The 27121-nt window shown below is 42.8% G+C and overlaps 2 protein-coding genes across 5 annotated transcripts in view; one reads left to right on the top strand and one right to left on the bottom strand.

Annotated features, from left to right (window-relative positions):
• Positions 1-577: 577 nt before the first annotated feature.
• LOC116687276 (Golgi apparatus protein 1-like) lies at positions 578-18815 on the top strand (the record flags this gene model as incomplete). The annotated part of the gene is given in 24 exon segments (XM_032512535.1): positions 578-664; positions 866-1081; positions 2390-2593; positions 3420-3491; positions 3570-3756; positions 4649-4866; positions 5147-5268; positions 5545-5646; positions 6367-6520; positions 9462-9599; positions 10193-10279; positions 10381-10443; positions 11464-11577; positions 11814-11899; positions 12067-12184; positions 13140-13232; positions 13459-13596; positions 13859-13982; positions 14088-14230; positions 14630-14731; positions 15160-15267; positions 15727-15847; positions 15992-16098; positions 16705-18815. Coding segments are annotated over 24 exon segments (3072 nt in total), but the record flags the coding sequence as incomplete, so codon positions are not given.
• Positions 18816-20399: 1584 nt separating this feature from the next.
• Positions 20400-27121, bottom strand: part of pacsin3 (protein kinase C and casein kinase substrate in neurons 3) — a 39014-nt gene continuing 32292 nt past the window's right edge. For 3 of the 4 annotated variants that reach the window (XM_032512320.1, XM_032512335.1, XM_032512329.1), the window contains 2 exons: positions 26793-26962; positions 20400-22543 (listed from right to left, as the gene is read on the bottom strand). In XM_032512320.1, the coding sequence (XP_032368211.1) occupies positions 22428-22543; positions 26793-26962 (286 nt within the window). In that variant the 3' untranslated portion in view covers positions 20400-22427. The remainder of the gene's footprint in view (positions 22544-26792; positions 26963-27121) is intronic. The other variant, XM_032512339.1, reaches the window with a different exon arrangement.

Genomic DNA, 27121 nt, shown 5'->3' with positions numbered 1-27121 from the left:
GACAGTGGTGGAAGAAGTATTCAGAGGCTTTACTCAAGTAAACTTAGGAACCTAAGTAAAGTACTCAATACAGAAAGATCCTCACATTTAAACGGGAAACAATCTAAAAACGTCATGCTTCATCCACACGAAGCACGTTGCTACCGACCATCAGGTGTTAGGCGGCTCATCTTGTCGTTACCGTTGTGGCGCGGAGGTTATAACCTCCTTGGTTGTACAATGTGAGATGTGCTTAACCGAAGTGTCTCGTGTCGGTCGAGCTCCATAAACGCAGGAAGCTATCGTTTCCATAATGCAACTCAACAGCTTCTCATCGTTAGACCCCTCTTATATCTCTCTCTTTCTTGGTAAATAAAAACATGTTTTTACAATTTTTTTCTTTCAGACCTCTTACTGTGTTTGTAATGCAAATATCCTTAATGCTGATTTATTGGTTGGCCTTCTGGTGACTATGTTTTGTCCCTAGATGGGTCCTAGGTTTATTTGTTTTTTCTCTCTCTCTCTCTCTCTCTCTCTCTCTCTCTCTCTCTCTCTCTCTCTCTCTCTCTCTCTCTCTCTCTCTCTCTCTCTCTCTCAGCTTCTGTGGAACTATAAACTTAATCTGACCACAGATCCAAAGTTTGAGTCGGTGGCCATGGAGGTCTGCAAGAGCACCATCAATGAGGTCAGTGTGCACCGCCGGTTCAATTTCCTGTCGCGTTAGATATCAAAGCAAATATTCCACTTATAACTTCATCTCTTAAACGTAAGGTCCTTACTAAAGAAAAATATGCAAAATCTTCACCGAGACACACAGTTTTAACTTTGGATTTGTAGTTTGATGTGAGTTGAAGTGAAATTCCGCCTCTCTGTTCGATGCCTTCAGATTAAGGAGTGTAACGAGGAGGAGCGGGGGAGGGGCTACCTGGTGTCCTGTCTGGTGGATCACCGTGCCAACGTCAGCGAGTACCAGTGCAACCAGTACATCACCAAGATGACCAGCATCGTCTTCAGCGACTACAGACTGATCTGCGGCTTCATGGACAAATGTAAAGACGACATCAACAGCCTGCGCTGCGGCAGCATCAACGTGGGTCACAAGGTGAGAAAAACTACAAACTACAAAGAAGAAACTACAAAATGGCACACAGAGGTTCTGCTAAAGTTGGGTGTGTGGGAGGGAGGGAGGGTGGCCAGTGGGGTTCTTTTTTGGAAATGAAAAAGTAAAACAAACATATTTCATGCAAATAGGTAACTTGATAGTTCTTTATGGAAAAAAAGAGATTTAAAAAAAAAAAAAAAAACCTTAAGCAAAATGGCGATGCTACACAAAACCACTCAGTGTTGTTTGGGTCCACGTTTTAGGGTCTGAGCATGAAAGATCCTTCTGCTAGTTATTCAGATCGCTTTCAACCGCATCTCACCGTCTTCACCAAGACAAAAGACGGTTATCTTAGCTTAGCATTAGGATTAAAAGCAGGGGGAAATAGCTCTGTCCAACTGATTTAAAAAAATAAATAAATCTGCCTAACAGCACCTCGAAAGCACACAAATTAACACCTTTGTTTCTTTAATCCTTTCCACTAAATGTAGAAAAGACAAGTGACGTTATCCTGAATATTCTCCAGAGCAGAGCTGACAGTAGTCTGTTTGTCCTCCAATGTATGACTTCATGTCCGATGTACTTTATTATCCCCAGTTAGCTTTTTGTAATCCATCACACAGCTTTAACGTGTTTCTGTGACCTGGATCTGACCTATGTCTTTGTTTTCTCGATGTAACCTCTCTCTCGGCTGTAAGAAACTGAAAAGATTGGTTGTCTGTTTTTTTAAGATGCTGAAAATTCTCAATTGCGCTCTTAGGGCTCCTGCACACTGCCTGCGTGGCGTGAGCGTGGCATGTCTGTTGCGTGTCAGCTCCGTGGCGGCTGCGTGGCGTTTTCTATGTCTTTGGACACCAGAAACGTGCCTGACGCAGTGCTGCTGCCTTGTCTGTACACATGTTTGTTTCCCATCGATAAAATTAAACGATAGTGTTTTCTTCAACTTTATTTTGTAAATATTTTTTGTGTTTGTACAGATGTTTTTTTTTTTTTTTTTTTTTTAAATCACTTTCATATCTGCATTTCTGTCAAAACTTATATGAACATGTTGTCTTTGGCCTGGAAACCCTTCCAACACACTTGCGTGTCGCAGTGTGCAGGCTTTAACCTGTTAACACAGGAGCCGAAATAAAAACGCAGCTGACACGTTCACGCCACGCAGTCAGTCTGCAGGAGTCCTTAGGTTCTGTTTTTTTGTTGGAAGCAAACAAAACATCTCCGAGTTGTGATTGAGCCATTTATAAGTCTTCTATCTATCTATCTAACTCACTCACTCACTCATCCTTATTTCCCGCCGTTGCTCGTCAGGACGTCCACTCTCAGGGCGAGGTCATCGCCTGTCTGGAGAAGGCGCTGGTTCGGGAGGCGGAGCAGCAGGATCACGTTCATCCAATCAAAGAGGAGTGCCAGAGGGCCATCCTGCGGGTGGCGGAGCTGTCGTCGGACGACTTTCACCTCGACCGACATCTTTACTTCTCCTGCAGAGCCGACCGCGAGAGATTCTGTCGTAACGTAAGGAGATTCAAGCAACTGTTTCTACATTCAGATCATGTTGACATGCTCTGCAGAATCATCTGCCGCTTGGTTTCCATCCAAAATGTATAAGTAAATTTAGAATCAGTTAAAACATAAATACAATGGGGGATGGAGACTACAACTAACTCAAAACAAGGATTCACACTAACTTCTGGCTGTTAAAGAGACAAATTAGAAAGTGGTCAGAGTCTGCAGTTGTTTGAATTTGTTATTCTAAAGAATATACTGTACAGCTCTTTCATCTAAAAACAGATATATTGTACATCATTTTATAGTAATTTTTATTTTAAATTTTTTTTTATTTTAAATTCCTTTTTATGTGAAAACCAACTTGGCATCAATCCGATTTGGTTTAAAATCTGCATGGAAACAAATCTCCTTTGTTTCAGTGTTTTAGTGAACTTTTGAAAGAATTTCTTATCAGAAACCTTTCCAAGAACACAAATACTTTTACTTCTAAATTCTAAAGTTTATTACAATGCTAATGTACCGTACTTAGCAATCAATCAGTTTCCAATTCTGAGAAAATGTTTGAAATCTGCATTCAAAATACACGAGGACAGACAGCTTTCCCTTTAAGTTGCATTCAGGGACGTGCAGTAGTTCAAATGTCAGAACAATCTCCTTTTGTTTCAGTGTTTAGAAATCCTTTTAAAAATTCCCAATCGGACAACTTTTCACCAAATTCCGTTAAAAACATGTATTGAGGTTTGTTCTGATAAACAAACATTAATCATTGGTAATTATTGCTAGTTAATTAGCTGTTATGCTATGATGTCATCGCTTTTCTTCCTCCTCACAGACTCAGGCAGGGGAAGGGAAAGTCTACAAGTGTCTGTTCAATCACAAGTTCGAGGAGGCCATGTCAGAAAAGGTACGGCCGACTCAGTTGTGTTTTGGCATCTTATGGTGAACTGGTTCCGGTCTCTAATACGCCCCTGTCCCCCGACAGTGCCGTGACGCTCTGACCACCCGTCAGAAGCTGATCTCTCAGGACTACAAAGTCAGTTACTCTCTGGCTAAAGCCTGTAAGGTGGACCTGAGGAAGCAGCGTTGCAGCCTGGATGCCAACCTGCCGCGAGCGCGCGAGGCCCGGCTGTCCTACCTGCTGCTGTGTCTGGAGGCTGCCGTGCACCGCGGTGAGTGGGGGAGGATGGGAGGTGGTTCTTACACTTCCTGTTTCCTGACCAACTGCATTTACAGCAGCAGCCGGCAGCTGCTTTTAGCGAAAAAGCTCTGGAAAAAAATACTTTGTAGCAGCAAAGAATGTAGCAGCTAAAGAGCCAGATATTTTTGCTCTGGAGTTGGTGGAGACCAAAACAGAGCTCAAAGTTCAGTAGAGATATTGGACCTAACATTCGTCTGGTGGACACAAACATGACTCATTGCTAATGTTGCTCCGTCTGCTGGGTGTGTAGAAAGGCTCGGACAATAGCAATATAAATAAAAAAAAAGTGATAATATGTCAGCATTGTGTCTACATAGTGCTCGCAAGTGTTTTTTAAAATTTATTTTTAATTTATTATTATTATAATGTTAATACAATGTTAGTCTTGCATTGCCAGACCTTACTCCACAGAGCGAGAAGGAGCCTTCTGGGATGGGGAAAAAATGTGCTCGGGTTTATTGGCATTGGCGTCCGCAAATAAACCTTGTTGAGGAAGATGTTTTTGTGGAACGTGTGTACGTTCAAAAGTTGTTTTAGTTGTACAACAGACAACTCAGATTGGACAGATGGTCTAGCTAGCTGTCTGGATTTACTCTGCAGGGATCTGAGGACCAGGTAACCATAGTCCTCAGAAAGAGGTTAAAATTACATCACAAAGACAGCGGAAGGTAACGGACATTAGGCCGAAATAAAAGCCATCCGGCAGAAGGTTTGGGTGGCACCTGGACATCCTGGAAGTGGAACGTCATGGCTATAGACTGATACAATGTAAATACATGCCAAATATGGTTTGAAATGACTTCCCTTCCCTTGTGTGATCCGGGTCAGCTGTGTCGGTTATGGTTTGATCTTGTGCTGTGCAGGTCGTCCGGTCAGCGGCGAGTGTCAGGGGGAGATGCTGGACTACCGGCGGATGCTTATGGAGGATTTCTCCCTGAGTCCGGAGATCGTTCTGCACTGCCGCACGGAGATCGAGGCTCACTGCTCTGGCTTGCACCGCAAAGGCCGCACTCTGCACTGCCTGATGAGAGTCGGACGCGGCGACCGCAGCACCACGGTCGACAGCATCTGCCAGAGCGCCGTAAGACCGCCGCCGTTACTGTGATGCTTCAGTGTAAAAGAGATGCAAACAGCTGAGAGGCAGCATGGCAGCTGGAGGGGGCACTGACTAATACCTGGAGTTATTCTTGTGCTTTGGTTTTTGTGTGTGTTCTGACAAATCTTATTGGGCTATGTTCTTCTAAAATATTCTTCTAAATAATTCACAAAATCAGCATAAATCATTCAGTGTTCCAGCTTTCAGTTGTCAGGCTCAACTGCTAGATTGGGATTTTTTTTCCTACTCTTTGTTTGCGCTGCAGCTGCAGACTTTGATCCAGTCCGCCGACCCCGGAGCCGACTACAGGATCGACCGGGCGCTCAACGAGGCCTGCGAGTCCGTCATCCAGACCTCCTGCAAACACATCCGCACCGGAGACCCAATGTGAGCTGCTGCTATACACACACACACACACACACACACACACACACACACACACACACACACACACACACACACACACACACACACACACACACACACACACACACACACACACACACACACACGCGCACGTACATACTGTGCGCATGGTACTACCTTATGTCAAAAAAATCTTAACTTTAAATGATCATTTTGTTCTTTAGACTTAAGTGTGTATGTCCCTAATAGATGTCTCTCTCTCTCTCTCTCTCTTTCTCTCTTTCTCTCTCTCTCTAGGATCCTCTCGTGCCTGATGGAGCACCTGTACACGGAGAAGATGGTGGAGGACTGTGAGCACCGGCTGTTGGAGCTGCAGTATTTCATATCCAGAGACTGGAAGTGAGTCTGAATCCACAAACATCTCCTGCTCTTCACATTTTCACATTTCTGACATGGTAATTAATATTCCACAGATACAACAACAAAAGTGCATTCTTGGAAATGGAAATAGTTCGACAAAATTATCTTAACTGAAGTTCTTTTTCCGGAGTCAGCATATGGAGATAGCTCATTGGTGTCTCATCTAAGTTTATGAGGGATTTGTATGTAAGGACATTTTGTTTTAAAATAAAAATCTGCGTCAGCGTGCTCATTGTAAACTCAGTTGTGAGCCGATTTGAGTCAAAGCAACAATACTGAATTGGCGATAAGAAGAACAAGCGATTGTCATTGGCGTTGTCTGGACAGCTTCCCACTAATTATTTGAGTCATGAGATAAATATGTGATGTCTTAAAATGTCTGAAGAAAGAGCGAAAAATGAAGGGTTCACCAGATACTTCAGATGTTTATCGTGTCACTTTATTCATTTTCAACAATGGTGTTTATCTTGTATTTTGGAAATGAGCTCTTCAAATATATTTTCCTCAGAGTTTAATTACAGAGTTAATCTCTGAATTGCAACTTTTTTTTTCTTCTCCTTCAGAAAACTTAATCAGAATCCCAAAACTATGACTAGTCTTCGTATAATTTGTTTCCACGTGGCTCAAATGCTTTTTCTTTAACACGCAGGACAGAAGTCGTGGGATAACACGGATAAAGTCCCTCTGTTGGTCTTTCAGATTGGACCCCGTCCTGTATAAGAAGTGTCAGGGTGACGCTGCTCGCCTCTGCCACACACACGGCTGGAACGAGACCAGCGAGCTGATGCCGCCGGGCGCCGTCTTCTCCTGTCTGTACCGCCACGCCTACCGCACCGAGGAGCAGGGACGCCGGGTACAACCAGAAACACACACTCTTTTTTTGTTCTTTGTTTTTTCACTTCTAATGCTGGAAAACTCCCCGGCCTTTAAATGTGATGCCAGCAAAGGCTGGAACTAATGATTATTTCCATTGTCGATTAATCTGTCAATTACTTTTTGGTTTATAAAATGTCAGAAAATGGTGATCAGTGTTTCTCAAAGCCCAATATGCAGCCTCAAATGTCTTGTTTTGTCCACAACTCCAAGATAATTGACTAAATTTCATAGAGTTAAGAAACTAGAAAATCTTCACGTGTAAGAAGCTGGAATCAGAATGAAAAAAATTATTAAAATGGATTAATTGATCACCAAAATACAGTACCAGTCAAAGGTCTGGACACACTTTTGACTGCTACTGTAGTTGAATATTAATCTAATGGTTGACAACTCTAATGCCAGTGAGAGGTTTTCATGTATTTTGCCTTCATTTGATCACTCAGGATCAGCAGATGTAACTGTGATGTATTTTGTTTTTCTTTCTTTTTAAAAAATGTAACAACAGGTAAATTCAGCTGAGCAGGTACGTGGTCAGTGTTTCCACTAAAACAATCAGTATTGATGCTGGTGATGGGGCTGAGATGATGATGATGATGATGATGATGATGATGATGATGACGACGACAGCGAAGATTTAGGGCCCTACCTTGCACCCGGCACGGCGCAAAGCCCGACGCAAGTGTCTTTGCTAATTTAAGACCGTCCAGCGCCCACGTCGTTTTAACAGCGTATGCACCAGCGCCCTTCTTTGGACGTGCTGGTCTTACAGGGAGGTGCGTTCAGGTGAATTCTTGGCGTATTGCTATGTTGAGGTAGCGGGAAGTGATCGCGCCATTGACCCACAAAAACCTGTTTCAAGTCAATGCCGCATTTCATTGTTATTATAACAGCACCCTCAGTAAAATGCACCTAGGCTTATGCACAGCGCGCACACACTATGCTTGTTACACACATGGAAGTACAGCAGCGCACACACACATGCAAAACATTACAAATTAAAATATTACGGTGCAAATCCGCCAACATAATAGCAACGCGCCAAGGTACAAACGCGCCTGGCTTTTAAAGGGAATGGGAGCTGACACTCTGATTGGTTGATTGCATGTTAACACCCAAAACACACCTATGAATTAGCGAAGACACAAAGTCCAACCCTTTTGAACCATGCGCCTGGTGCACAAACCCTTTTTTCCGCCATCCAACTAGCAAAAGTGGATTTGGACACGACCTAAATGGACCTGCGCCAGGCGCTTCACGCCGTTTGCTTAAGTCGTCAAAATAAGGCCTTTGATCTGCGTCAGTCGTTTTCTGCCAGGCCGGGGTCATTTGACGTGATGGGGTGTGTTTGTGTGACTTCCTGCTCCACAGCAAGGCCAAGCAGTGCCAGTTTGTCGCTCAGGCTGCAACAACGGCAACTTAAACCACTAATTTTAATTTAGCTGGACATTGAAATTGTTATAGCTTAATTGGTCTCGCCAGACCTTCCTCCACCAGTGAGGAGGAGGAGGGTCTGGCGAGTCCACACAGCCTTCTGGGAAGTTTAACTGCGTGTCAATCACTACTCATGCACACACATTCATTCTCCCTCGTGGGGACTTTTGAAGTTGTCGATGTTCAAATTTTTGGACTAAGTCCTGGATCTTCACAATCCTACAGCACCTTTTAAGACATACTTATTCAAAGGAAGTGGAACGTCATGGATATAAACTATAGCCTATTAAATACAGTTATTCATTATGTTTCTGTACTTTGGCGCACTTATGCTCTGAGCTAAATGTTAACATCAAATGCTAACATGCTGATGTGGAACAGGTATAATATTGAGATGCATTGCATGCTTACGTTTGCTAATTGGTTAGCACTAAACACAGAGTGCAGCTAAGGCTGATGGGAATGTCTTTACTTCTGCAGGTATTTGGTCAAAAACGCATGAAAGCATTGGACAGATTAAAGGTTTTACCTGATGGTGGCGCCATATGAAAACTCAGAGATTAACAGATTATTCCGACCCCTGAGAGGAACATGGATAGCTGTACAACATTTTTTTGACCATCCATTCAAAAGTTACGCTATTTCACTTAAAATCCAAAAAAAACGTCAACCTCAGGGAGGCTCTTAAGGAGAAGTCAGGGGATCACCAAAGTCGTTATAGTAATTATATATTATGGCTCTAATGCTTTTTTATAATATAAATATAATATAGAGAAGCAGACAATGTCCGAGTACTTCTACTGTTCAAAGAAGGTAAAGCACAACAGCTTAATGCTCCAGAAAAATACTTTAATTGTGTGTACACAGTACTTATACTGAACAACATTTTAGCTGTTTGTTTCAAATGGGTGCTTTTTGAAGAAAAGCGTGAATGTATTGATGAACCGGTCTGGCCCTGCTCGGCCCTGGTATCCCTGTAATCAGCGTCTCAGTAGGAAGGTCCTCTTGGCCCTGCTTTAGGTAATTACACTCCTCAGTGAGAAAAGCCCTGGCATCTGATTTGATTATATGCTCTGTGTTTATATAGTGTGTGTCACACCTTCACAGTTAGAACTTTTTAGTTGGGTCACGCTTCTTCAAAGAGCTGTTTAAGACTTGGTTTGTCAAAACTGACGCCGGGCTTAAGCTGTTAAATTAAGTCCACTGTGCTTTAATAAAGTACATAATAAAGTATGCTTGAGAAAATGATTTAATTGATTATCAAATCAGTTGCTGATTAATTCTCTGTCAATTGACTACTTGTTTCAGCTGCGCATATTTGTTTGTTTTGGCTAAATCAGAGCTTTCATAAAGAGTTTTCCTTGGATGTTACAGGTCAGAAACTGGTAATTACGCTAGCTGAATGCGTAATTTGGGGCTGGGTAATGCATTTTGTCAAAGACAATCAATAATATTGTGTTGTGTGTGTCTGTGTGTCTGTGTCTCAGTTATCTCGGGACTGTAAGGTGGAGGTTCAGAGGATTCTCCGTCAGAGGGCGCTGGATGTGAAGTTGGACCCCGAGCTGCAGAGACGCTGCATGACCGACCTCGGCAAGTGGTGCAGCGAGAAGACGGACGCTGGACAGGTGAGACGGACGGACGGACGCACATAATGTTACGACTGGATGTCTGAGCGCCCTCTGTTGGTCCATCACCATGATGGCTGCAATGTAAACATACCAAACCAAATACAAAGCAGGGCCGGGAACAACTCTTTTTTTTTGAGGAATATACACGCGGCAAAACACAAGCAGCCATTCGGGATCTTTATGTGAGTAAATTACAGTGTTTTGGAACTGTCTGATCACACAGGTATTAAATTACAGCATTTCTTGACAGTTTTTGGTACTTGGTGTAACCGGTGGATGATGCTTTGACTGTGTAAGTGAAGCCAAACATCTGTATCGCCACTTGGTGACTGGCTGCAGCATAATGTCATAAATCCCCCTGCCATGTTATTGGATGGGACCATCATAATGTCTCACTTTACAAACGTGTGTTGGTGGGTGGTGTGTGTGTGGTGTGTGTGTGTGTGTGTGTGTGTGTGTGTGTGTGTGGTGTGTGTGTGTGTGTGTTGTGTGTGTGTTGTGTGTGTGTGGTTGTGTGTGTGGTGTGGTGTGGTGTGTGGTGTGTGTGTGTGTGTGTGTGTGTGTGTGTGTGTGTGTGTGTGTGTGTGTAGGAGCTGGAGTGTCTGCAGGATCATTTGGAGGACCTGGTGTCAGCCTGCAGGGAGGTTGTGGGCAACCTGACCGAGCTGGAGTCAGAGGTCATACATATTAATGGATGGAAATTGTAGTTATTGTTCACCTGAGCACCTCATGTGCTGACACCAGTGCTTCTTTGTCTCTGTCTGTCTGTTTGCTGCAGGACATTCAGATTGACGCTCTGCTCATCAGAGCCTGTGAGCCCGTGACTCAGGCCCACTGCCATGTGAGTACTGCACTTCCCTACGTGTGTACAGGGAGGAGGACGAATCAAAACACATGATAATCTAAGCAGAGTAATGCTGCTCATCACCCAAACCCTTAGAGCCACGCTGCACCAATCACAGCTGGGTATCTGATGTAGGCGGGGCAGAGGCGAGCTAAACAGAAGACGACGGCGCTGTGACGTCTAAGTCCAGAATCAGTCCGTGAACATTGGTCGTAGTGTTATCCAATTGCGTGCAGTGATATTTTCAAATGCATGCTTGGTGCCGCCCCTCGAGTTGGGCCATTTTTATTACTCCAGACCTTTTAATCTTTTGGATTTGGGTCTGGATTTCCAGGCGACTGTAGCCGTGCAATTTGCAATGAATCCAAATTGTGTGTAAAGGGCAAACATAGGTTTGTTGCAAGTAGAGCCCGACCGATAAAGGATTTTTAAGGCTGATACGATACAAAATTTGTAGTTATTTATGAGTTTTCACTAAAATAATATGATAATAATTAGTTTTATTGTCACAACAGAACAGAGGAACATCACAACATATTAAAGTTCTGATAAATAAAATGTAGAAAAATACAAACTTCAGATATGAAACTTAAAGTCCTTTGAACAAAAACAGTGTTTCCAACAGGGACATTGTAGAGCGTCCTCTGGTGGACAAACTATGCAACGCCAACGCTCAGAACATGGTTGACCGTCCGTTTTTATTTTTTAAATACTCATTTATCAGAATCAATGAATATTACCGATAATATCGGCCCGCCGATTCTAATAATATTACTATGTTGAAGTGGTTAGTGGTTTTTACTTAACACTGCACTTTTTAACACCTTTGCCCCGTTAATTATGAATATGTATGGCCACCAAGGAATGATTCTTGATTTTATTTCTCAGAGAATCATTAGGACAAAAATCTTCTTGTCAGATGTCAACTTCTAAGATCTCATGCTTTAGATTTTTTGTGTGTGTCTGTGTGTCTGTGTGTGTCTGTGTGTGTCTGTGTGTGTCTGTGTGTGTCTGTAGGATGTAGCTGATAACCAGATGGATACAGGTGATCTGATGGAGTGTTTGGTTCAGAACAAACACCAGAAGGAGATGAACGAGAAGTGTACAGTCGGCGTTACACACTTCCAGCTGGTCAGTTACCATGTCAACATTTTCTTCACTGTACTTCTCTGCTACTTTGCTTTTTTCTAGTTTTTCACATCCATTGATTAAATCAAACTTATATTTAAAAGTTTTCATATTGACTGAATTGATGGTGTCGTAATGGTCTCGTGGCCCTTTTGTTGCTTCCGCCAACGAGGTTTTCAGTCCTGTTGATATCTTAAAAACATGCCCGGTGTCTTGTATTGTGAAATCCCAACTTTCAGGTTCAAATGAAGGATTTCCGGTTCTCCTATAAGTTCAAGATGGCCTGCAAGGAGGACGTTCTCCGCTTGTGTCCAAACCAAAAAAAAGTGGTTTGATTTCAATGAAAGCATCCATAAAACTGAAACCCCCCCCCCCCCCCACCCTCCCTTTTGTTTTGTCCTCTGTGAGCAGCCAGACAGTTGAAATTATTTTCTGCGTCCGGTCGATCAACTTTTAATAAACATAACTGACCCTTTCCTCGTCCTTCGTGCCGGCAGTGGACGTCGTCCTCTGTCTCAGCACCACGGTGAAGAACGACACGCTGCAGGAGGCCAGGGAGCACGGGTTTCACTCAATGTCGTAAACAGCTGCTGTGGAGGAGCTGGAGATGGTACACACACACCCACACACACACACACACACACACACCACACACACACACACACACACCACACACACACACACACACACACACACACACAAACCCTGGCGATACCAATGCTAACTTTTAGGGTCGCAGTGTTATTTGCTGGTACATTTTCCAGCTAAAAATAGAAAAAAGAGATGTTATGTATGTGATGTTAATAAAATATATTTTTTCTTTGATATTGCACCTTTTACAGACAGAGTCACAAAGTTCTTCACACGATAAACATTTGGTGAAATACAGTAGGATCCAAAACAGAAAATGAGTAAGCAAAATGAAACGCAATACCACTGAAGGTAAAAGATCCAAAGACTAAAAACCCAGAGTTGCAAACACACGGGACAAAGGCGTATCTAGGTGTGTCCATGCGAGTGAAATGAACTAAACTAAATGAAACTAGATGAAACTTACAGCTCAATCCTCTCCTCTCCTCTCCTCTCCTCTCCTCTCCTGGGTTCAGGGTTTAGGGGAGGTCTTTTCTTTATATTTGGTCCACGTTATACGACGACTAAGAAGGCTGTTCACGTCCTGTTGAATTTTTTGTTTGCTACGGCGAAACTGGCCATCTGGCTGTCCCGTAGAAATATATGGGGCAGGGGGGGGGCAGTGTGGAGCCGGCACCGATGCTGAAGGGGCTGGTCAGGGCCCGGCTGAGGGTTGAGCACTCTTATTACCAGCTGATGGACAATTTGGTGGGTTTTGGTAGTGTGTGGGCTGTAAAGGGTGTGTTGTGCTCCGTGGGGGAGGGGGGGGAGTTGGTGCTCAGGTTTTGAATGGAAATGTAACAGTCTTGTTTTTGTATTGTTTGTATTTGTTTTGTTGGGTTTTTTTTGTCCGTTTGTCGGTTAATCTGTGATTTGAAAATGGTCCAATAAAGGGACTTTTAAAACCAAAAACCTCCCCTCTCCTCTCCTTTCAGTCGGAGGATATTCGGTTGGAGCCCGAGCTGTACGATCCCTGTAAGTCGGACATCAGCCGCCTGTGTCCCAACGTGGCCTTCGGTAACGCTCAGGTGAGGGGCATCAGACGCAAAAGAAACATCTGGGGGAAAAACATATTGTAACAGTTTCTGGTGCTCTCTCTCTCTCTCTCTCTCTCTCTCTCTCCTCTCCTCTCTCTCTCTCTCTCTCCTCTCTCTCTCTCTCTCTCCTCTCCTCCTCTCTCTCTCGTCTCCTCTCTCAGTCTCTCTCTCTCTCTCTCTCTCTCTCTCTCTCTCCCCCCCATCTGCTGCTCCTCAGATGATCGAGTGTCTGAAGGAGCAGAAGAAGCAGCTGAGTCAGCGCTGCCACCAGCGGATCTTCAGGCTGCAGGAGGTGGAGATGACCGACCCCGAGCTCGACTACCAGCTCATGAGAGTCTGCAAGCAGATGATCAAGGTGACCGTCTCCACCGACTTCAACCAGCCGCCGTTCCCTGTTCCCGTGAGGGACCAGCAGCTACATTTTGGGCTGCACTCACTTGTAGTTTCAGTTGCACAGTTCGATCATATGGGCAGTCTGAGAAGGGTTAGAGAACCTGGCCACACAGTCACTTTCGCTGTGGTAATGTCGCCGTGTTCCCAGAGCTCTGCAGCTGAAATAAAATGGCGTAATGATCCTTTAGGTGTGTTGGTTGTTGATGGAAACTTCTCTCCTGCAGCGGTTCTGTACCGACGCCGATGCCAGAAACGTCCTTCAGTGTCTGAAACAGAACAAGAACAGCGAGTTGATGGATCCCAAGTGTAAACAGATGATCACCAAGAGACAGATCACGCAGAACACGGGTCAGTAGAAGGGTTAGTCACATACCGGGAGATGTAGCAAGTCTGAGCCGGATCGGACTCAACGTCCCCCTCCTCTTATTCTTCTTCTTCTTCCTCCTCCTCCAGACTACAGGTTGAACCCGCTGTTGAGAAAGGCTTGTCGAGCCGACATCCCAAAGTTCTGCCAGCCCATCCTGAACAAGGCGAGCGAGGACAGCGAGCTGGAGGGCCAGGTCATCGCCTGCCTCAAACTCAAATACGCTGACCAGGTCAGAACAGACGACGTCCCGATCAGCTTCCTAAAACCTCCGGTGGAGAGCCCACTTATATCTAACTATGACAAAAACATTTAGACAAACAATCAAACGGGCAAAACTTCAAATAAAAGATAGGGATAAAATCAAACGAGCAATAAATACAATTTGAAGGTAGGTTAAAGTTAAAATATAAATGAAAACATCTCTAGTAATCCTAAAGTTTTGCAGGTACTGTACATGGTTTCTACTATAAGGTAGACTGCTTCTTTTTCACGATAGTTTTAAACGTGTACAACCTTTTAATAGCACTGGTAAAATGACGACAAGAAAGAAAGAGAGAGAGAGAGAATGATTTTGGGGTTACATGCGGTCGTCTTAATTTGTGTGTTTTGTGGCTGGGGTTTGGTTCAGAAGTTGTCTTCAGATTGTGAAGACCAGATCCGAGTGATTCTGCAGGAGTCAGCGCTCGACTACAGACTCGACCCACAGCTGCAGATGCACTGCACAGATGAGGTACACACACACACACACACACCACCACACACACACACACACACACACACACACACACACACACACACACACACACTCCTATGGTCTATTTTGGATTATTTTCTCTGCAATGAACCAACTTCTCTTCCTCAATTATTTACATAATTGTTTCTTTCCCGTTTCTTCTTTTTTTTCTATAACATCCTCTCTCCTATTTCTTCTCCTTTGTCCCCTCCTCTCTATTTCCTCTCCTCTTTCCTATTCTCATTTCCTTTCCTCTGCTCTCTTCTGTCCTGTTTCCTCTCCTCTTCTTGGCTCACCTTTCTCCTCTTCTGTCCTGTTTCCTCACCTCTCCTATTTCCTTCCATCTGTCCTGTTTCCTTTCCTTCTCTCCTCTCTTCTCCTATTTCCTCTGCTCCTCCTCCTTCCCTCCTCTCCTCCCCCCTCAGATCTCCAGGTTGTGTGCGGAGGAGGCAGCAGCTCAGGAGCAGACCGGTCAGGTGGAAGAATGTCTGAAAGTCAATTTGCTGAAAATCAAACTGGAAGCTTGTAAAAAGGTAAATATTATTTACCTCTATTGTTTTGCTCGGTGTAGTAATTTAGAATAATTTGCCCCAACATCTTGTATGCAACCACTTGAGTTAGTTAACATAATGATTGTAATTTAGTTAAGTTTCTATTATTGTGAATGTGATAATCTGTATCTACAGGGACTACTTTTTTTTTTTTTTTTTTTATAAATGTCTTCCTCCTGTTGGTGTGTTCAGGTGTCTGTGGACTGTAGGAAAATTGCATTTATTAACCAAGAACCATGCGTTTTGCTTCAGAAAACATTGACACGAGTTTGTAAAGATACATGGATTTTGTTGGGAAATGTTTTAAAATGTCTTTAAAAAGGAAGTTAAAAAGCAGAAGAAGAAAAAAACATTTAAAGTACCTTTCTAAATCTCATTTAAATGGTTCAACACATGGTCTGAATGCAGAAACTCCATCTTCCTCCTCTTTCTTTGTTGCAGGAAGTCCTGAACATGCTGAAGGAGAGTAAGGCGGACATCTTTGTGGACCCGGTCCTCCACACAGCCTGCGCTCTGGACCTCAAACACCACTGTGCTGCCATCATGCCCGGCAGAGGACGACGTGGGTGCTTTCACATGATGGGGGGGGAGAGGGAGAGGGAGGGGGGGGGGAATCAATGTTGATGCTTTTCAGTGAGATTGTCCATCGTGTGTGTGTGTGTGTGTGTGTGTATGAAAACCAGTTGCTCCCTCTCTCTCCGTCCAGAGATGTCGTGTCTGATGGAGGCGCTACAGGACAAGAGGGTTCGTCTGCAGCCCGAGTGTAAGAAAAGACTTCAGGACCGCATCGACATGTGGAGCTACGCTGCCAAGGTGCCGCTTCGCCTCGTCTTTATGTTGTCACTCTAAATTCTTTAATTGTTCCAGTTCAACGTCACAAAAAGGCATCAAATGTCATCTAAGATACATTGGAATGAACATATGTGTATTACTGTTCTGTTTGTATATCCGCTCATTAGCTCACACTTGAAGGAATATTTTTAATATTTTTTGAAATGAAACTAATTCTGTAGTCTTAGCTTAGCATAAGCATGGGAAACGGGGAAAAGCTATCCTGGCTTAGTTCAACCAACTTTCTCAGTAAAAGAATCACAGGTTGCATCTCATTTGTTTTTATTTTTCTATACACAAGCTGAAATGTAAAAATGATACGTGATTTCAGAGGGAGCTGTGTGTTAAAACCTTTTCCTGCCACCTAAAGCACCAATTCCTCCATAAAACTTGGTGTTTTGTTTTCTGTGAGCTAAATGCTAACGTGTGTCTGCTAACGGGCTGGTGTTGTCTGTAAAGTTGATGGCAAAAGTTATAAGTTCTGCAGTTGTTTGTTCAGAAACCAAAGTATTGGACACATTCAAGTTTGGAGCTGACGGTTCTCGTCTCACTCGTCTCACTCGTCTCCTCTTTCCCTCCGTCCTGCAGATGGCGCCAGCGGAGGGCTTCTCAGACCTGGCCGTGCAGGTGATGACGTCGCCGTCCAAGAACTACATCCTGCTCATGATCGCGCTGAGCGTGTGCATCCTCTTCCTGGTGGGTCTGCTGTGTGGACGGATCACCAAGCGAGTGACGAGGGAACTGAAGGACCGGTAGAGGACCAGAGCGCTCTAACAAAAGACTGACTCCTCGCACCTTCCTCCTCCTCCTCCTCCTCTTCTTCTTCCTCTCTCAGATGCCCGGTCTGTAACCAGCCAACCTGCGCAGTGCCAACGCCAGTGCCCGCAATTGGAACCCGTCTGTTTAGTGGCTGCTGCTGAATAGTTGCATCAAAATGTAAAATGGTCCCCCGACTCTCACGGAAACCTTAAATTCCCTCCACCTGGGCATCTCCATCTGATCGTCGGATTGGAGTGATTTCTTTTATTTTTTCCTCGTTGGTATTTCTAGCCCCCCCCACCACACATCTGCTTTTGCCGAGGATGTTGTCTGGGGTTGGATGTGAAATCTTCTGACATCTTTTAAGTTTCCAAATAAGCGCTGTTGATGTGACTGAGGGCTGCTGCTTCTGAGGTCCGGATTGCTTTCCACTCTTTGAGTCCTGATGCTTGTTTTTGTGATATTTAACGGAGACTGGAGCATGTAGAGCAACAGGACGTAGTTTTGTTTTTGACCTTCCTTTTTTTTTTTTATCTAAGTGACTGTGGTTGCCTGAATCGCACACGGAAAACTCAAACTTTTGGGGTTGAATTCTTTGAGACGTTCCGGTTGCTTTTCAAAAGTTTTCTTATGAATCATGAAGTCTCATCCTCTTCGCTCCTGCACAGGATCACGTCCGGCTCTCCGCATCAAGTTTTGGATTCTTCTGGATGTTTTCACCACGATCTGTGTCGTCCCCTGTTCTGTTGCCTTTTAATGAACTCAATCTGTCACATAACACACACACTGAGGCTTCATCTTCTGCATTATTTACCTGAACCTGGCTGTGCACAAACATGAGCGGTTAATTTTCTGTAACTTGTGTAACTGACATTGTTCTCTGCATACGAAGCTCTGTCTGATAACGGATGTATCGAAGACATACTGTAGGTCAGACTTTATTATTAAACCTGCGTCGAGCTGCAAACATGATAATGATTTCCCCTCGGACTCGTTTACTCTGCAGGCCTTTGGGCCCAGCCCTAATGATATTTTGCCATGATTTAAGTTAGTTAGTTTCTACCTTTTTGTTTAAAGTGCATTTACACTCCTACATGTACACAACCAGTAAATAAACTTCAGACATTATGCTTAACATTGTCACTCAGAGGTGAATAATACATTTGAATGCCATTTCCTCACATAGAAAGTTACTTAAGGATGACTTATAACTTTAATTGTAACTGAGATGCACATTTTTTTTTCCTGATTGACAAAATATTTAATTTTGCACTTTAACTTGAAGCCCGTCACATCTGCAGTGTGCTGACATCACGGGACCGGAGCCTCGTTCATCTTTCATTTGTTAAAAAAAAAAAAAAAAAAAATAGATTTAAAAAAGAAAAAAAATAGATTTAAAAAAAAAAAAATTCTAAAGTAACCTCAGCTTTCTTTTTAGCAAACGTTTTGCAGCTTTTGGTTGTATAATATTTGTGAATTAAAAACAGGAGTTAACATACAGATGAGACGTGTGTGTGCAGCACATTCACTCACAAGGTTTTCTCATTTACTAAAGTTAATGAAGCTAAAGTAGCAGATCATGAGAACACGTTGTCGAAGCATTAGGAGTGAAAAAAAGAAACGTCCCGTACACCAGTGGTTCTCAACCGTTCCCTTTCTCTCCCAAACCACTCTGGTGACCGCCACAAGTCATATTGCGACCTCCCCCTAGGGGGTCCCGACCCCCGGGTTGAGAACCACTGCTCTACGGTGAGACAGAACAGCAAGCGCTCGCTGCTTTGAGCGGTTCAAAAAAAAATAAAAAGATCAGAACCAGTTTATTTCCTTTTAACATTATGCCATGTAACATGAAGACGTAACAGATTTATCATTGTGAAGTTTGATTTTGCTGTACAGAGAAACATTTGTCAATTTAATAAAACTGTCTGCAGGTTTTCATATCTTTGGCTCAACCAGTTCTTTTTTCTTTAAAGATTCATGTCCTTTACTTTAATCAAACTGTGTTCATGCTGCTCTATAAAAAACAAAAACTGTTGGACAGTGGTGAAAAGTAAAGTAACTAAGTGTATTTAATGGGTACTTCTACTCCATTACATTTCAGAGGGAAATATGAAACTTTTTACTTCACTAAGTTTCTTTGCTTAATTTAGTTTCTAGTGATATTGCAGATATTATCAATGTAATATGGATTAATATATATACACATTGTATATATGTCTATAGACATACATACATACATACAGTAGATAGACACGTGTGTTTATACAGACGTGTATATATAAATACATATGTACAGTATATAGACACATGTACATGTGTCTATATAGACACGTGTATACACATGTATAGATACAGTACATACAGAATATGTATGTGTGTATGTATATAAACACAATTATGTTATTCTGAAAAAGTACCATTTTCCAATATGAGTACTTTTACTTTTGGTACTATGTATTTTGATGCTGATATTTTTGTACTTTTCCTTGTTACATTGTGAGTGCAGGACAACAGATTTTCTACTGTAGTATTGCTGCCACTTTTACTTCTGTAAAACATCTGAGTACTCCCTCCGCCCCTGCTGTTGGATAGTAGGAACTTTTAGAGACTATGAGATTAGTAAAATAGTGTCTGTTATCAGAGGCAGGTTGGACCACCAGATGGCGCTACAGTCCTTTAAAGTAAGGAGATGTAAACTGCCTGGACCCGGGGAGGGGTCACATCATCACACTGGACCCGGGGAGGGGTCACCTCATCACACTGAACCAGGGAAGGGGTCACCTCATCACACTGGACCGGGGAGGGGGTCACCTCATCACACTGGACCCGGGAGGGGTTACCTCATCACACTGACCAGGGGAAGGGGTCACCTCATCACACTGGACCCGGAGAGGGTTACCTCATCACACTGGACCAGGGGAAGGGGTCACCTCATCCACACTGGACGAGGGAAGGGGTCCCTATCACAACTGGAACCCGGAGAGGGGTCACCTCATCACACTGGACCCGGGGAGGGGTCACCTCATCAACTGGCGAGGAAGGGCCTCATCCATGGACCGGGGAGGGGTTACCTCATCACACTGGACCCGGGGAGGGGTTACCTCATCACACTGGACGAGGGGAAGGGGTCCCCTCATCACACTGGACCCGGAGAGGGGTCACCTCATCAAACTGGACCCGGGGAGGGGTCCCCTCATCACACGGGACCCGGGATTCTCAAAGCTTGCTCCACCCGGTTTCAACGTTCCCTTTTCAGTATCAAATGATGACATATTCACCCCAGGGATACGTGTTTAATTTAATTTAAAGAATATTTTAGAGCAGAGTTGTTAATTGGATGACTCAACCGTTAAAGTTTAATGCCGATCCGAGTTGTAGAAGTTCTCCAACTGTGAGGAACGCAGCACTGTCTGTGGAATAAATGTTTTCTCCCAGTTACCAGCTCTATAATGTTCATACCTCGGTGCAGATACTAGATTAATCACCACTGTACAGTATGAAAGCAAGAGGATAAAAGAAAGTCCGTTAAACCTTGAACTGCCGAAAGCGCTTTATTGTTGCGTCCCACTGAATGTTCTGTACATGTTTTAATTCTGGAAAGAAAAAGGGAAAGAATAAAAAGGAGCAGCACAGTTAATCATCTCTATCATTTCTGTTATTATTCAGACTTCTATTTGGGTTAACTGAAGACAGAGGAGGCTTCCTCACACACTAACCACGAACTTAAAAAGAAAAGCTAAATACTGAACAATGATCACTTATTCCAGATGTTTGGGGGTGCGTGTGCTTCATGATCACAGCTAAAACTAAAACTAACAAGAACCCACCTTCCGCAGGTTAAATGACCCAAAACCTAAACAGCCCCAACCCTCCCCGCCTGTACACTGCCGAAAAATGAAGAATGATCGCTAAGTTAAAGAGGAGAATAAATTATAAAGTACATAAATCAACTGTAAAAATGCTATTCTTAAAAAAAAAAGAAACGGGTAGCAGTTTTTACCGTCCATAATCAAAATCAATCGACTTAATACGAACATGCAGCTATCACGTTACAAAAAAATCAATAAAAAGGAAAGAAAGTGAATTCAGTGTGACACCTAAAGAGAAAATACAAAGTAACCGATGTGGAGCTAAATGATAAATGATCCAAATCAGAAGGTAAAAGGTTTTAAAAGGTAACTGCACATTTTACTGGTTTCTACGTTTCTGGCCTCGCTGACCAAGGCACTGACAGTCTTTGTTACATTTATTTCATCTTTTAGATCCCAAACCGGTTGATTCATCCAGCTGCGGTTCCTCAAACTACCGCTGAACGCTGGACCAGAGGCCGCTCTGATAGCTGCTGGAAATACAAGTGCCAAATTAGCTATTAAAATATTTTTTTCAACCCCACAAGAAGAACATTTTATTCATTGATGAGAATACTAAGGCTTTTATAAAAATAGTTTGACATATTGGGAAACAACTTTCTTTCTTTCTTTCTTTCCCTGGAGTTACATGTGAAGATCAAACCTCTGTCATATCTCATTCAAGACTACAGCCGGTTAGCTTAGCGTAGCGTAGCTTAGCTTAGCCTAGCAGCTGCAAACAGCTAGCCCGGCTGACCAAAGGCAACAAAACCAAAGCCTCTTCAACCCTGTCATCTTTTGACATTAGCAATCAGAGTTGTGTTGTAATCGGTGTCTCTTTCCAAAAATGCACCCTTGGTGTTATATTTAACCTCAGGGTTTTATACACGCTTGGAACTTGGACTTTTTAAATGAAAGAACCAGATATATTAAGTAGTTGTTCATCTTTTATACAGATCAATCAACCGTGAGAGTTTCACGTCACTCTAGAACGTAGAAATGCTCACTTAACGTCGTCTGTGCAAAAACTAAATCAATGAGACTTTTACTTCCAAAAGTAAGTCTGTAAAACACCCAGTCGTTATGCTAAGCTAACAGGCTGCTAGTTTTACCCTAATATGAGATATGAGAGTTGTATGCATCTTCTTATCTAACTCCGCAAGAAAACGAATAAACCTTCTTCCCAAAATGTCAAACAGTGTCTACAATAAAAAGAAGCAAAAAAAAAAAAAGTTGTGTGTGATTAATGTCAGCCAATCACAGCCAGTCGCTGTGGTTGCTCTCACTGCTGCTCCACCCAGGTGTGGTCCTCTTTGATTAAATGGGGATTTTAAAACTCTAGTAACTGAACATGATGGCAGCAGCAAGCAGAAAACCAAAAATCCAGAGTTTTGATAAAACGTCCCGTCAGAGACCTTGGGTCCACGTTTCTCTACAGTGTCTGTTTGCGTCGGCCGGCCTCCGGGAGACTTTCACAAAGACTGGACTTTTCCCGCTGGCTGATTTCCAAAAAACGCAGCTCAAACAACAGAAAAAAAAAGAAAAACTAAAAAAAATTATCTAACTTAGTTAAGTCCTACAGTCCGTCACCAAACACGGTCTGGGTTCACTGTCTACATGTCAGCGCTAATAGCTTTTGATTGGTCCTGGCATCTTGAGTGTAGTTGTACCATTGGCTGGGTGAGCAGCGGAGAGGGCGGGCCATCAGGACCCGGCGGCCTGGACGTAGTTGGCGGGGTAGAGGCCCACTTTGCCGTTGCTCAGCTGTCCTTTACACCAGCCCTGCTCGTCCTCCTCGCCCATCTTCAGCAGCTCCTCGCCTGGAGGGAGGATGAAGGGCACCGACGTTAAGTCAAAGCAACGTTTCAATATACAACGCTGGAAGTAATCATTCATTTGTGATGAATATCAATGAAATCTCGTATCTCTCTCTTCATTTTGATTTCAAATAGACAAAAGAATAACAAAAAAAAATAATTCTACATATCACACACTAGACCTGTTTGGAAAAGGGTTGGGAAGACGTCTACGCTTGACAGGTACTACCCCGGTCTTTAGCAGAGACAAGTACACGATCCAGGAAGATAAACTAGAACTAGACCGGAGGAAAAGACGCCACCTGTCCCCGTTCATCAGGGATCTGGTCCTGGTTCAGGATAAGCTAGCTGAGCTCAGGTAAGCTTTTCCAAAATAAGGTCTCCCCCCCTCTGTGGTCCCATCAGCTTTCATTACCTCAGTGTCCCTCAGACCACCCCCCCCCCCCCCCCCTCAGAGGACGACTAAAAGCTCTACAGTGGCCTGGTTAAACCAAGCAGGGCAACGTTACCTCCAGCTGAAAAGTGAGTCCCCTGTAAACGGGGATTAAATGATTTCCTCGTGATTTAGACATTCTAAATGATAATGAAACAAGGTTTGTGACTCTCAAATAATGTATCCACTGATTTACAGTTGTCTCTTTCACCATATATCTGTCAGAAAGTGTCTTTTCGAGCCCCACGGCATCACGTGACGGGCACAGAAGTTGTTATGACACCGTTTGGCCGTTATGTCAAATTGGGTTCAAAGTCCGGCGTACGTCCTGGGGACCTGGTTTGTACCGAATGCGTCTGCTCGCATTTGAAAGCTTGGTTCACCCAACTTCTCTAGTCCCTCCCTGATTATGATCTAATAGGCGAGACTGGGGTCCATCATGCATGTTCAAGTTACAGTAACCGGGCTCTGCCCTCCCTGTTGAGAGGATCTGGGCACGTGATTGGCCAGGCCTGAATATCGATCTCGACTGGCATGATGTATGGTCTAACATTCCCAAAGTATTTCGCAATCCACATCAGCTATTTCACTACAATTTCATTCATAGGACATGTCTCACATGAACATAATTAACAGCCCTTTGTGCACTTTCTGTCCAATAAAAGCACAAGATACATATCTTCATATCTTCACATCTTCTGGGAGTGCTCTCCTGTTGGTCAGTTCTGCCAACGTTTTGATTCTGAATGACTTGTCAGCCTTCCAGCTCTCTGGGACTCTGAGGCGTGCTGGATTCGCTGGATTCGCTGGATTCGCTGGACTTACAGCTGCCAGGAAAATGATTGCAACCCGTTGAAAACCAAACCCCCTCGTGACCTCTCTTTCTTCTTTCCGTGCATGGACCTCAATTCCAAGAAGGAATTCTAGGATGTAATTTATATGGATCTTTCTACGGCACGCATCCATGGAGCGCCGGTAAGACCCTGGACACCTGGCACAACATCGCCGACTCCTCGAGGTCCGGGCTGGAGCCTTTACCTCCACCTGCGCTGTGATTGGTCCCTGGTCTTGTGTCTGTCTGTATGTCTGTTTCTGCATGTGTTATTTTGTCTCCCTCTCTCCCAGATTTCCTCTGTGTTTTTTTTTTTTTGGGGGGGGGGGGGGGGTCTTTAGACGCGTTTTAATGTCCAGTGATTGTTTGTATCTGATATAAAAAAAAAAATTAAAATGTAACCACAAACAAGAGCTAAAGCATCAAGGAACTGAAACAAGACATCAAGCAGCGTCCTACATTGAATGCAATATGTCTGCTCAGGCAGACACAGAGACCCCTCCATATTTTTCACTCAAAGGGGGGGGGGGGTATAGAAGAATATGTGAATAATAATCTTCCAAGCATCAGAAAAACAGTACACAGAGAAACTGTTGTCATCATTTGATAAAAGAGCTCAATTGCTCTGAAAAGAAAATCTGCATATTTGACTGTTAATAATTTAATGTCTATACAGTTAATACGGTTTGTCTGATGACTGATGATGATTGATTGATGTGTGTTTTCACCAAACTTTCTTCCTTTTAAACACTCATTTCTTTGTTATATTAGCATGCCATTAGCATTCTTGATATATAAAACATCCAGTGGTTCAGGAAGAGAAAACCACTCAGAGGAGGTTTTATTTCCAACAAGAACACCGGTGTGAGTATTTAATGAAGCTGTAGAGTTCTCATTTTACATCAACTTGTTCCATCAAAATAAAAGCATCCACTGTCTGTTCGGAAACACTTCATAAAATGCTTTTTTTTTTTTTTCAGAAGCGAACAGATGATGTGAAGCTGCTCAACCTTCACATCCGTCACACATCATGCAGACACACACAGTTCTCCTGTCATTGGCGACTTTACATTTGAAACTTTGCCAACAATGATATTTTTTGAGTCACAGAAAAAAGAACTTTATGTCTGAATTATGAAAAATAATTACATATTTAATTTAGAGATGAAGAGAAATACTTTAGTGTTTCAAAGAAGTGAAATTCAATTTGAAACCTTTGTAATAATAACCCAATCCAATTGCAGAAATAAGGCAGTTTTTGTCTTAATTATAAACAAAAAAAAATATGTATTTTTATAAGATGAAGAGAAATATTGTCTTGTGTTCAAAGAAGTAAAACTTATTCGATGTCAAGAAGTTATTTTTCCATTTCTTGATCTAAACACAGACGGCCGCCAAATGAGGGAACAGCTTTCATGTTCAGCTTTTCAAAAATATTTTTAAAATAATAAAATTAACTTTACTGAATCTGCAAAAAGTTATTTGACCAAAGATGAAGTTTCTGTGACTCCGAATCATTAAAGCAAGACCGATGAAGTCACAGCGTCAGCTCAACAGGTCACACGGCCACGCAGAGGACAGACGTAAACGGGGTCCCGTCACATTAGTCTCACTGCATCTGATCATCACACTCATGTCTGAAACAATGTGTTTGACATGAGTGTGTGTGTGTGTGTGTGTGGGTGTGTGTGTGTGTGTGTGTTAAGACGGGAGGCATCACAGCGGAACAAAAAGAAATTCGAAAAAAAAAAACATGTGCATTTATGTTCGTGAAGCTGTAATTTCATGAACATCTGCAAATCAGTTATTGCAAATGTGCAAATTGGTAGATAAAGGAGTTCATATTGTGTCAAAACAGACAAATTATAGCTACCCTTTAATAAATACTAAATTTACTTTTAAATGGCCTGTAATGTTTGCACTTGTTTTAAAGAAGTATTGTAGTGAATTTGATTGCTGTGTGTCTTTATAGTTTGAACTCAAGATCAAAACTGAATCATCTCATTACTACCATATGACCTGTTTTCACCAGATCATAACTTTTCACGTTTTCTGTATAACAAAAAGTATAAAGTTTTTGTGACAGTTTGATATTTTTTTTATCTCTTTATCTTACCATTTCAAATCCTTATCTTGTGATTAAGCTGTTATAGATATAATGAGCCTAATCAATATCTTACTGCAACCCTCGCTGCTTTTGTACAACATCAAACTACTGTCTGGAAAAATAGCATTGAGTTCTTCTAGTACTTTAAGTATATTTTGATGTCAATACTTTTTGAATGTTACTGAATTTTATTGAATGTTGAATGTTTGCTTGTAGCAGAGTATTTCTACTCAGTGGTATTACCAGTTTGACTTAAAGGAGAATTCCGGTCAATTTCAACGTGTAGCTCTGTTTTTTTCAAATTTGTAGTGCTGTCAGTAGCGAGAAAAATGAAAACAATCGGTGTTGTCTCCTCCAAGTTATCCTCCTGCTAGAGTTAGCACCCAAAAGGCTTAAACAGGCTTAAACAGGGAAAGTTTGAATGTGTTTTTAGCCTCTAAACAAGCTCGAAATGTAATTACCAGTGCCCAGCCGTGTGCCGTGATTCCTTCCAAGAGAACACGGTGAATTTGACTGCTGTATATATGACAGAAAGGCATAAAAGTTGTGACAATCGACTGGGTGCAAAGTCCAGCAGGAGGATAACTCGGTGGACACAGCACCGATTGTTTTCATTTTACTCGCTACAGACAGCACTCCAAATTTAAAAAAAAAAAAACAGAGCTACATGTTGAAATTGACCAGAATTCTCCTTTAAGCAAAGCATCTGAAAACTTCTTCCATCACTCTAAGTTTTGTCCTTTTATGGTTTTTCAGTGAAGCTAAAAAACCTTTTGCTTTGCACATTTTATCATCAACACTAAAACCGATTAATCAAACAAAAGTCAAAAACCTCCACTGTGATGCCTCCTCCTCTATAAGCATTAGTAAAGGTTAATACCTGCTTTAAAGCTGAGCTCATCGGCCTCCTGGCCCACGTAATCATAGAGCGCTCTGACTCGCACCGCCTCTACCTGATCCTCCTCGTCCTCCGCCTCCCCCACGCCGTTCTGCGCCAGCTCCTTCTTAGGAATCTCCTCGTCTGACCAGTCCGACGAATAATCTTTCACCCTGAGAGAGGAGACACACACAGTCAGGCAAACGCAAAGATCGCAAAGAGTCCGAAATGTCCACCAAGTGTAAAAATCATGTTGATCCCGGTTTCACCAGCACCTGAATGCAGCATCACAAGCTATAGACACATACAATCATTGCGCAACACTTTTTTTT

Source organism: Etheostoma spectabile, chromosome 1 (assembly GCF_008692095.1).
Source record: "Etheostoma spectabile isolate EspeVRDwgs_2016 chromosome 1, UIUC_Espe_1.0, whole genome shotgun sequence".
NCBI lineage: Eukaryota > Metazoa > Chordata > Actinopteri > Perciformes > Percidae > Etheostoma > Etheostoma spectabile.
Note: the sequence above shows the minus strand (reverse complement) of the source record. Positions and strands in the feature narration are given on the sequence as shown.